The sequence below is a fragment of the Cyrtonyx montezumae genome, unplaced genomic scaffold (genome assembly GCF_038088225.1).
Source record: "Cyrtonyx montezumae isolate F1298 unplaced genomic scaffold, pur_monq_1.0 scaffold_8, whole genome shotgun sequence".
Lineage (NCBI taxonomy): Eukaryota > Metazoa > Chordata > Aves > Galliformes > Odontophoridae > Cyrtonyx > Cyrtonyx montezumae.
Window position 1 is genome coordinate 35,865,138 of NW_027072089.1, and position 11,806 is coordinate 35,876,943.

Consider the following 11,806-nt stretch of genomic DNA (forward strand, 5'->3'; position numbering starts at 1 on the left):
GCGGCGCAGCTTCTCCTGACTCACGCCGATGCCGATCGCTCTCCCGACGGCCGGGCCGCTCGCCCACCCCGCCGAAGCCGCCCGTAGAGGGGGGCAGCGGTGCTGGGGGGGCTTGGGGGGGATGTCGTAGGTGCTGCGTCAGCGGGAGCCCGGCGGCGATTGGGGGAGGCCGCGCTCTGCCCGCGTTCCCTAATTATAAAGTGCCCGCTCCTCACACATCGCACCCGCTCCGCTCGGCTCGCTGACGGCCGCGGGCTGTCCGTCCCACTCACCCCTCCGGAGTTTGTCCGGAGGCTCTGGCTGCTCAGCCCCGCTACGAACACCCGCGGCTCGACGCCGAGGCTCCAGCGGCGAGGAGACCAGCGCCGAGTCCCGACGGGAGCGCTGCGTGAGTGCCCCGCGCCGTCGGGGCGGCTCTGCCCGGGGGCTGCAGCGCCGGGCTCGGGCGGGAGCCGGGGAGCGGGAGGTGCGGTGCGGGCTCTGGGACGAGCGCGCTCCTGGACGGCCGCTGTTGGTCGCCGTCTCCCCGCCGCTGCTCGAAGCGGCGTTGCGAGAGTTGCGTGCGGTTGAAACGGTGTCGGCCGAGCTTTTTCCAGCCCCGGGGTGGAGGGAGGGCGAGTCGGGGTGTCGCGGCCGCCTCTCCTTGTCTGACCTCTCCTTCTTGCAGCCCCATGGCGTTGCTGCTGCGGCTCGGCTGCTCGCTGCTGGCTCTCAGCACCTGCCTGCTGCCGCGGGCGCGGGCGGACTGCGGGCGAGACTGCGCGGCATGCGCCTACCGCCTGGGACCCCGCGCCGACATCCACCCGCTGGTAAGAGGCCGGACGGGGTGGGTGGCAGGGACGGGAGCCGGGGCTGGGGTAGGGCACGGAGCGGGACGGGCGAGGAGTTGGGTTGGAAGGAGACAGCGCGGGGTCCCTCCGCCGAGCAGCGTGGGAAGAGCCGAGTGGGGGCTGAAGGGAACGGGATCTCACGGTGAAGTCCGAGCCCGCCCGGAGCATCGCTGCCTCCTTTTGCGCTTCTAACGGGGAGCTGATGGGATTAGCAGCGTGCCTGTAACCGTCCCCCTGACTTTTTGTCTTCTCCCGAGGTAAATCGCGTTACGAAGCTCCGGAATTATTATTTCAATCTATAGTTTTAATGAAGTTGATCATGCAGACAGAGGGACGGCGCAACTTGCAATGCGAGCACAGGTGCCCGGTGTGCGGACACGGGGTCCGGTGCCCGTGGTACCGCAGCTCCAGGCCCCGGATCGCCGCACTCTCAGCACCCAGGAAAGTTCTCTTCTTGAGGTCTCGGTTGTTAGGCAGCATAAAAGGGAAGGAGTGGAGCTGTTCTGTGCAGAGTTCGGAGCACTGAGTGCTTCTGCTTGGAGTAAACGCTCCGAAAGAAAGGACTCACTGTCAGCCATGGTGGGTTTGTAATACTCTTTGGATGGTTCTGAAGAAGTTCTGTTTTCATTGTATATATTACTCTACGTACATTCAAACGTTCAAGATTTCAGTGAAGCTTTAACGCTAACTAAGGCAGAAGTGTCAGCTTGCTGTTTTGGAAGGAGGGCTGTGTGTTTGTTGTGGGTGTCTATATAGGGATTCTTCTTTGCATACTTTTGGCAGTTATTCAAGAAAGAATTAAATTTCCACCCACTAGCAACACTTATTAGTTGAAATGAGAAAAGAAGCAACATCCCATTTCATTTATTTCTTATACAGGTACAGTTTCTAGAACAATGTTTTTGGATACTAGTGCCTGGTAACATCAGAGCTGATCCCATATTATGTCTGTAAGATATAACCTGATTGTTCATATACTTCTTAGATGGCATACATTCATCTGGCAATAGGCTGTTAAAATGAATTGAGGAGGGAAGAATAGATTTATTCTTGCTTTAAATCAGTTTCAAAGCCAGGCTGCGGCGAGATCACATTCTCTTTATTGCACAAGTATAGTAAACAGAAATACACACGTAGGGTGTGATAAAATAAATCATTGTATTCCAAAGTACAGAAACACATTTCATTTTCTTGTGATCATATCAAAAATTGTGTTCCAGATTCTCAAGATGAAACAGAGCTCATCAGGCAGGTAAGACCAGAAGTAGCAAGTTGGTCTGACAGATATTAAGAGACAATTGTGCCGAGATTTAGTTTCACACTTTTCAAGCATTTTGAGATACTTAGAAAACATCATCCAGGCAAAATAATCGTTTCTGTTACTGAAAAGCCTGATGATTTCTCTTTTGCAGCTGAAGAGTTTGGTTTCACAAGTAAATTCCCCAACACATCAGAGATGGGAGCTAATATCTATGTTACTATTGACTCATTACCTGATATGCATTCAAGTGCTGGAAACTTTCTTAATTCTTACTCTGAAAAGTTTTCTTCACAGTCAAACACAGCGCAGGATGTTTTTCCTCTTTCTGATGATCACTGATTTCTAAGTCAAACCAGCAAAATCAGATGTCTGATTCTGCCTAAGAAAGTCTGTACTTCTCCATTGGAATTGGTACACATTTGAAAGATCTGCTCCATGAGTTAAAACAAATTGTATCGTACAAAAATAGAATCTTTACAGCCAGGCAGTGCATTGAAGGTACAGAACAGTATGATACAGCTGGTGTCTTTGCAACAGTGATGCCATTTTATTTGTTCCAAGTGACACAGAATCATAGGATGGTTTGGGTTGGAAGGGATCTTAAAGATCATCTAGTTCTAGCCCCCTGTTACAGGCAGGGACACCTCCCTTTAGACCAGGTTGCTCAAAGCCCCATCCAGCCTGGTCTTGAATGCTTCCAGGAAGATGGTGTCTGCAACCTCAAGGCATCATAGAATCCTTTGAGTTGAAAAGGACTTTTAAAGGGCATCTAGTTCCACTCCCCTGCTTCTTTTTTAACATTTCCAAGTGTTACTTTTAATGATGAGGGTTGTACATACTTTTGCACGTTCATTATGCAGTGAACCACAACTAGTTTATAAATTCTCATTGTTAAACACCGAAGCTCATAAGAGTTCACTCTGGTGTAATGGAGAGGCAAGGGCCGTACATACAGCTCTCTTTGAAACAGAATCCTAGAGGTGGCCTTGGCACGCAGTAGCGACAGCCCAGCATGTCTCGTATCCCCTACCTTAAGAGTGCCAAGTCCCTCGTGAAAGGATATGAAAAACTTCAGTGACACAAAGAGTGGTCCTTCCAGGGCACTTATAAACAGAAGCTCTCTCGTGGTCTTTTAAGAAGAGGAGGAGCTAAGACAAGGTGTTCGTTACTATTGAATCACCCTTAGTAAACCACATCCATTTTTCAGGCATGTACACTAGAATGTGAAGGAAAGCTGCCTTCTGCCAAGGCCTGGGAGACCTGCAAGGAGCTGCTGCAGCTGACAAAGCTGGACCTTTCTGAGGACAGCAACGCTGCTCCGGGAGACAGGAAAGAGCTGGATGAGAACCACCTGCTTGCCAAGAAGTATGGAGGCTTCATGAAGAGATACGGGGGTTTCATGAAGAAAATGGATGAGCTGTACCACCCAGAGTCAGAGGATGAAGCTAATGGAGGAGAGATCTTGGCTAAGAGGTACGGAGGGTTCATGAAGAAGGACTCAGATGACGATGCCCTGGCTAATTCCTCCGATCTGCTAAAGGAGCTTTTAGGAGCAGGGGATAACCCTGAAGCAGCACATTACCGAGGGATCAATGAAAATGATGGAGATGTCAGCAAAAGATACGGCGGGTTCATGAGAAGCATAAAGCGCAGTCCAGAGCTGGAAGATGAAGCCAAAGAGCTGCAAAAGAGATATGGTGGTTTCATGAGAAGGGTGGGCAGGCCAGAGTGGTGGCTAGATTACCAGAAACGGTACGGCGGCTTTCTCAAGCGCTTCGCCGATTCCATTCTCCCTTCAGAAGAAGATGGGGAAACTTATTCCAAAGAGGTCCCAGAAGTGGAAAAGAGATACGGTGGATTTATGAGATTTTAATACCTTTCCCTTTATCCCTTTTGTCCTAAATGAGAGAGACTGCCTTACTGGTCATAACTTATTGTAATGTGTTGCTTGTACTGTACAGTTTTTTTTACCATCCTGGTTAATGATGCAACCTGTGATCTGGCGCTTCAGGTCCTGTGTTCCTTCAAGTCAAATAACTAATTTCTGGTTTAGTCAAGTTTCAGTCCGTGCTGTAGTTTCCATGCTAAAATGATTTTGATTACTGTCTTCGTTTTCTTTAAACAGGAAGTACACCTGCCGTAGAGTTGCTTTACTGTATATACAATAAATCTTCATCCTAACTGCATCAATTCTGAAATGCTTTTTTCTGTTATTTAATCAAACATTATATCATTTTTCTTAACACTGAGCGCAGTAATGCCAACCTTTTTTCTGTAATTACAGAATTTGTACTGCACACACAACACCTGAAATAAATATTTGTCTTCAGTTTTCTCAATGACTTAGAATACCAGACAATAAATATATGCTCTAAAGAGGATATTATTGTATTTGCTCTATCTGCTCTCATGTCAACCCATTAGCTGAATTCATTGTCCTTAACCATTTCACATGAAAACAGCTCATAAACATCTTTTACTTAAAGCTCTAAAAACATATCTCTAGTTCACAACACAATTATTTGGTGACAGTTCTTACATTCATCGCAGGTAGGACCATATGTTTGGCCTTTAAGTTACAAACACTGACTCAAGAAGCAGTAAGTGCATTGGTACACAGTTAACATGACCATAAACTTCATTAAAAAAATGCTGAATTTACAGAGCACCTGACAAATGATTTTCTGTGGAGCAGCTTTCTGTTTATTTCCTCAACTGGTATAAAGTATTTGTACATTACTGACATTTGGGAAATTGCTGGCCAGTCTTGTCTAGATGTGAGAATAAATGGGAAACCCAACACCAGTCTTTCACCATTTACACTGAAGGGCAGCTCCCATCCCCATGTATGCTTCCTTGTATAATTCTGCCTGACCATTCCCTTAGCTTCCTAGATGAGGTGTATGAGCATTCTTCCCCCACTGACTGCTGTTAGTGTGTGATAAAAATCTCATTGTCAACTCAAACTGGCAATAATTCCAGGCCACACAGCCAGGATATTTAAAACCACAGGTCTTACACTTAAAATTTATATAGTCAAAATTCACAAAACTGTTTAAATATCTGATTATTATTTAAATAGTGTATGGGAGCTAGATGTCTAAAACCACAAAAGGCTCTGCACTCAGTATCTGTACCTTAGATTTGCACAGTAATTTCTACTGACATAGCGAGCAGCTTAAAGGTCTGACTTCAACTTCAAGACAGCAGGGTTTTCTGGGCACTCAGTACTTTTAAAAACTAATCTATAGCAAAGTGTCCAAATACACACTTGTAAATCTAATCATATGCAACTAGTTGTGCTAATTTTTGGCTTGGCCTTGAGAGGATGCTCTGAAGTAGCCAAAATGTGGCTGAAGAGTTGATAAACTGCAAAGCATTCCTTTTCCTTCACTAGAAAGTGTGGCATCTGTTTTCCTGTCCTACTTGAGAGGACTGATAGTAACAGATTTTAAAAGGGAAAAAGGTGCAGGTGCATGTTAAAGCTCTGTGGCCTTCTGAGGGTTCAGCTAAACTTCGTATCACTCTTCTGAAGAGTTGCCCAAGGTGCCACGTGAAAACTACTCTCCGTTCTTTTGCACAAAAGCACCTTCCCACTCACAGGTGGAGCACATGGAACGGGCTCCTGGGGCACATCACCTTTAGGGCTTCATCCAGTCGGACATCAGGCTGAGCCACACTGCAAGCCAAGGTATGAGGGACAGGCATCAGCAGGTGTGCTTGAAAAATCACACTCCAGAAGGAATTAAAATGACAGTGCAGTTGCACTCTGATCTTTCAACATTTATTCACTCCTCCTTAAAGCTCACTCCTAATTTACCTTGAAGACCATTGCCAGTCTTCTAACTATAACAAGCACTGTCCCACTTATTCGGCAATGGCGAAAGGTTTACCAGCTGTTGCTACCCATCCTTCACAGTTCACAATTTAATGAGGAATGAAACTCCCAAAATTTATGCAATGTAGCATGTACCTTGCAGAATGAAGTGTTTTAATCTAAACCTCCCAGTTCATATCAGTTTACATAGTAAAAATGTACTTAATATCAAGTACACCTAACTGGGATGTATGAGTGCAGCCCAAAGGAGGAGATAGCAAAGGCGAGCAGTAAGTCTCATCCAAGGTTTGAGTAGGTTGGTGGCAATGTACATGGAAGCGAGACAAGACTCTTAATTCTCTGAATAAAGCAACAAAACTGAACAGTCCTCACTCCTTCTATTATAATTTAAACCCCTTCCATTCAGATGATATCTTGCTTTTATAATTATAAAGATGTAAAATTAGAATAAAGTCTAAATTCTTCTGTTGTCATGGACTTTCCTATCATATAACTTCCAGTTATGCCACCACTTAGGGGCTCTCCGACACTGAAGCATTCTTGCATTCTCAGCAATTAGCATTTCATATGGAATCATCTCAAAATGCTCTAGTAAATCAAGCAAGGTTTCCTAAAGTCCACTTTACTAAGTCATGAGGCTAAAGAAAGGCCAAAGAGAGGATCTACAGGGCCAGGAGATGAAAAAGGGCATATCACTCTTGGTCCACATTCTGTAATCCTATAGTTTTCCTCTTATAGTACATCCCTAGGATTGTCACTTCTCCAGATGATTACTGAGACAGCTGTATAGCTTTAGTGAAATAAAAGTAGAAGAGAGGAAAGAAAGCCTGATATCTGGAAAGAATATTAATTGCAAGGATATTCTCAAGGAAAAAATGTCACCCTGAGACCAAAAACCAGATTCTACATTTCCTTTCCCTGGCTTTTATCATTGTTCTTGGCATCTTTACATGGCAGTCAGTATTCCAGAGTTAAACCACATATGGTATCACTGGTCTGAATACTAAGCATGCTCCATTATGCTAAGTATAACAAAAACTGAATATGAACAGTGCTACGTGGAAGGATCCACACCTGCCAAAGAGCTTAATGCCTCTGCATTAGGAAGAAAGAAAAAAAAAAGGAAAGAAAATGGTAGTCTAGTTGAGGCTGGAAAAGGATGAGCTGGGCTTTTCAATAGGATCTAACTAAATCAAGGATGCAAAAAAAGGATTCCTGAACCAATTGGAGTTCATTTATGGGGGTAGATCATGAGAGAGAGAGAAGCTAACACATAGAATAGTTTCTGAATGCAACACTGTGTGCAGCTGGAGCTCTACCTTAAAGCTTAATCTGAAATCTTGAGATAACAAGGAAAGGTCACAGTGCTATTCCCACATGTCTCTTTGTGCATTATCAGACAAGCATGGTAGATTCTATTAGATGAAACATTCAGAGCACAACTTTGAATTTCCTAAATTTTGACTGTTAAATTACATTTAATATGTAGTACCATATACAATTAATATAAATAGCTCTAAAATGTAATTACAAAACTTACTTCATAATTATTTTTCCATATAATTATAATACTTTATAATTGTTCATAAGCATTTCTTAAATACAAGAAATTATAACATAAATGTTCACTGTTTCAGATAGTTCTTCCCCAGACAGAATATCTGTAAGAACAGAAACATGTTCCAATTTAATATACTGAAATAATTATTATTAAACTATTAAATATTACCAAAAAAGACAGGATCTCCTAGAAGATGTTCAGCAGAGACCCACAAAGACAAAAACAAAAAAGGACCCAAAGCATCTCCTGTATGAGGAAAGGCTGAGTAACCTGGGTCTGTTCAACCTAGGGAAAAGAAGATGCATCACAAGATGTATCACAGTTATAGTCCACTACTCCCCCTGCCTGCTTGGGATAAAGAGCTATCCTAAACCCTGCTGTAAACAGCAAATAGGGTAGCAAAGCCAGCTGTAAGTCATTAATCCAAGCATTCAATTACTAATCCCATCAGCCTCATTTAGAGCACACTGACAGTTACATATCCAATTAACTGTTGCTATAGAAAACAAAATTGCTTAGAGATATTTGATAGACAAATCTTAAATGGCCCAGCAGGGATACAGAGTGAATTTGTTTAATTAGATTGTGACTTACCTAAATTGAGCATTTACTGTAAGCCCTGCTGAAACCACGCAGTGAAATCTCTGAGTTAACGGGTCATCGCAAAAGCACATAACTGTGCTAAATGCTTTGTTAAAAGCACTGCTCTGTACTGCTTCCCCAGGGAGAAGTCTGGCATAACTTCCTATGAAGATCATCAGTGCTAAACATTCTCACAGATATCCACGTCTTCGTGTGTATGAGCATACATGATCTTTGCCTCTTGCCTTTCTGCCATTCCTTTTCCTTGCCAGTCTTCTCCAGCCCTTTAGTGACTGTTTCTAAAAGAACAAGCAACACTTTATTTTCCTAGTACATCAGAATGTATGCATTCATGTTCACCCAAGCTTGCAGTGGAGTCTGCATGCAGACCTCAGAGATCATCGTGATTCCAATCCATCTAAAATTAGAGCATACTGAATTATGAAAGCTGTTCCTACATTCCTATGGGAATCTGCATCTTAAATCTTAGATTTAATGTCTCTGCAAACACTCTAAAGCCATTATTTGGGTAACGTTATTTTTTTTTTTCTCTCTCTCTCATGAAAAGATCATGGCAACAGAAGTCTAAATGGCAGGTGAATCTCTCTCATAAAAGCAGTTGAGTCAGGTAAGTAACATAAGCATTTCTTAAAATACAGATAACAGCATTTTTCTGTCATGATGTACAGTATAAGCAGGTTTTCCAGTGGGTCTTACAAACTTTCTCCACATTTCCATTTCCATCTCTGTGAATTACTAGCTGGGAAGCATACAAAACGGGGCTGAAATTTCCGCTGCACTGCACTTCTCCATCTAGAAAAATATTCAGAGGAAGAATGGGATTTTATTGTACTCCTTGTTAATACAGCATGCTGTGACAGCTAATGACACAGTTAATGTGACAAAGTCATTCTCAGAAAGCAATTAACTCATTCTTATCCTGTCAGCCAGAAAAAAAGCTGTCAGCTTCCATTTGAACAGAAGTAGTGGAAACTAGCCAAAGTAAAGAACCTGTATGGGAACCCATGCAGACTTAATTTTGGATCAGTGGATCCAGGATACAGGAGGTGTTCTGCAACAACTGTACCGAGTTTCTCCATAGCAGAAGTCAGCAGAATTCCTTGAATGGAGTTCTTGGACTAGGTGAAGAGTACTGCCAGTTGCTCCCTCTGAATTACCCAGTAACCCCTTAGACATAAGGAGTTTCACCAGCATTACATAAAATAAGTCTGTTCATTGCACCATGACCATTCACAGCACATAGATCCCACACACACCTTTTAAATATACAGCTACAAACCTTCACTGTTCCAGCACCAGCTCTTGAATGTCCTCATTGGGTTAGATTCATTGATGAGGCTGGGCCAAAAGAGGCAGGTCATGCTGATGTAACTACTCTTATACCTTGTTCAAGGAAATTTGAATACCATCATCAATTTTCTCAACATTTTAATGAAAAGAGCAATTAAATCACTAACTAACTATTTAACCTGAGGCAAAATAGATAAGCATAGCGGTACATAAAGAAAAATACTTAACATAGAAATATTTTTCTGAGTAATAGCCCTCACTACTGAAAATACCTGTCCTCCAAATTACCATATAGCTTTGAGGTGATCTGTGGATCCTAACACTGTTACTACACTCCAGTTGTCCTGGTTTCCTGGTTTCACTGCTTACAGGTATCATCATTTTTTGTTGGTGATTTTCAGACTATTTGGTAGTTAAAGTTCATTAGGTGCATCAAGTCAAGCCTCGAGAAAACTCCAACTACTATAAAACATAGCAGTAAGTCTTTCTAAGTGCCCAGACATCTGTCAGCACAACCCCTTTGCCTTCTGCTCTGGTACTGTCTCATTGTTTGAGTCCAGAATCCAGCTCAGAGATTCCAATCTCAAAACTGAAGTCCTTCCTGAGCAGCAACGCTTCCTGTGAAGAGCACAGTGAACAGAAGGTTTTCCTAAACAGTACGCATCTCTAGGGATTTGGGGTTCTGTAGCTTAAATCCTTTAACTGCCTTCAGGGACTAAACTCCCAAGGTCTGTGCTTTGTGCCCTCTTCTTCAGGAAGAGTACTATCAGCTGTATATTTTCCTTAAGGTAAAATGACAAGCATTGGCACCCAGGATAAGTTGTGCCAGATACAATTACACTATCACAGATACCACATCTGGGTAGCACAGCCTAGGTGCTGAGTAGGGATATACTGCAAGCATTTCAGACATGGAGTGATATCACCTATTGGCCAACATGGTGATTACCAACTGGCAGAAATTAAGCACCTGCATTGTTATAAGTAGGTGCAGATGAGTGGGTTTGGAAGATGCCTGTGAAATACATGGGTCTTCCAAGTCATGCCTACACTGCCGTAGAGATCTGAGAAACAGTCTCTGTAGGCTCATAGTATGGCTGAAATTCATCTTTACAATAGTGAAAGCCTTGTTTTGTTGCCAATGGAAAATACAAATCTTCCCATAACTACAGTAGCCTGTAATTATCCTGTCTTCCGGATCATGCCCCAGCAGTATTGCATCAGGAATTTCATTCAGCAACTCATGGTTTTCATTCCAACATATGAATTAGAAATTAAATTAGTTTGGATAACTGTGTGATGAAGTATATTGAAACTATTAGCAGAAAAAAAAGTGTCGGAAAGGAGATCCTCTATGTTTCCTATCACTGCTTAAAGGAAAGCTATTCATGCTTTGATTCAGAATGAAAGAAAAGAGTTTTGTGAGCTTTGTCTCTATGTTTATAAGGTATAGAGAGATCTGCCTCCTATCCTTACCGATTTCATCCTGAGGCAGAAATGACCAGCTTCACTGCAGAGCATAGCTCCTTCTGGATGCTCTCTTATATTCTTGAGTTTGGGTCAAAGGTGTTAGAAAAAAAAATATGTACCCATCATACATTAAGTTTGTGATGAATATTTAATTTCAATGTGATTAATTAATAAAAGCACTACTTTGATTTCTTTCAGGTTAAGTTTTAGATGTCTGGTGAAATTTCAGGAGGACATCTTTTACCTCTATGGATCAAAAGCAAGTTATGACACAGACACTGGGAATACAGTTTGAGTCTTCTCTATCCTTCTGAAAGCTAAAATGTTTAGAGAAGAGCTAGAGAGGTAAGGCTGTTACATATCCTTTGTAATAAGGGATTCCTTTATTTTACATTGTCCCCCACGTTCATAAGGACTTGGACAAAAAATCCATTTAAGTATCAATCGCAGATTTATTTTTGTCCAAATCCTTATGAACATGGACTTTTTTATTTTAACAACTTGGTTTCACAAACATCACTGAACACTAGTGGCCTGCTGAGAGCTCCTTTTCCTTACCAGTCCTTACCAATGCTAAACAGTTCACCTTAGGCATATTTGTCTGGTTGTTTGGTTGTTTGGTTGTTTTTTAATCTCCAAATATATAAACACATATTACTTTATTACATGGTCTGCACAGAATTAGTTGGTGGTGCTGACAGAAAAATAATTTTGACTGTCTGAAATAATATTTTTCCACAGATTCAGCAGAGATCTAAGGCACTATTAGAGTTTGCAGAAATGAGTTTTCATATAGTTTTATTTATTTATTTATTATACCTGTATTTATCAAAGCATTTGTTTGGCACAGCACTTAGCAGCACATGAATGGCTTACGTTAGGTTCTGAAAAGACAAATGCAAGTCATTCAGCTGTCCAGTTCAATAACCTTTATTAACTACTTTCTGAAGGTA

The 11,806-nt window shown here is 42.4% G+C and overlaps 1 protein-coding gene across 1 annotated transcript; it reads left to right on the forward strand.

Moving 5' to 3' along the window:
• Positions 1-383: 383 nt before the first annotated feature.
• Positions 384-4,472, forward strand: PENK (proenkephalin). The gene is made up of 3 exons (XM_065753645.1): positions 384-388; positions 668-809; positions 3,299-4,472. Exons 2-3 carry the CDS (start codon positions 672-674, stop codon positions 3,962-3,964), a joined length of 804 nt encoding a protein of 267 aa, XP_065609717.1. The 5' UTR covers positions 384-388; positions 668-671; the 3' UTR covers positions 3,965-4,472.
• Positions 4,473-11,806: the final 7,334 nt, after the last annotated feature.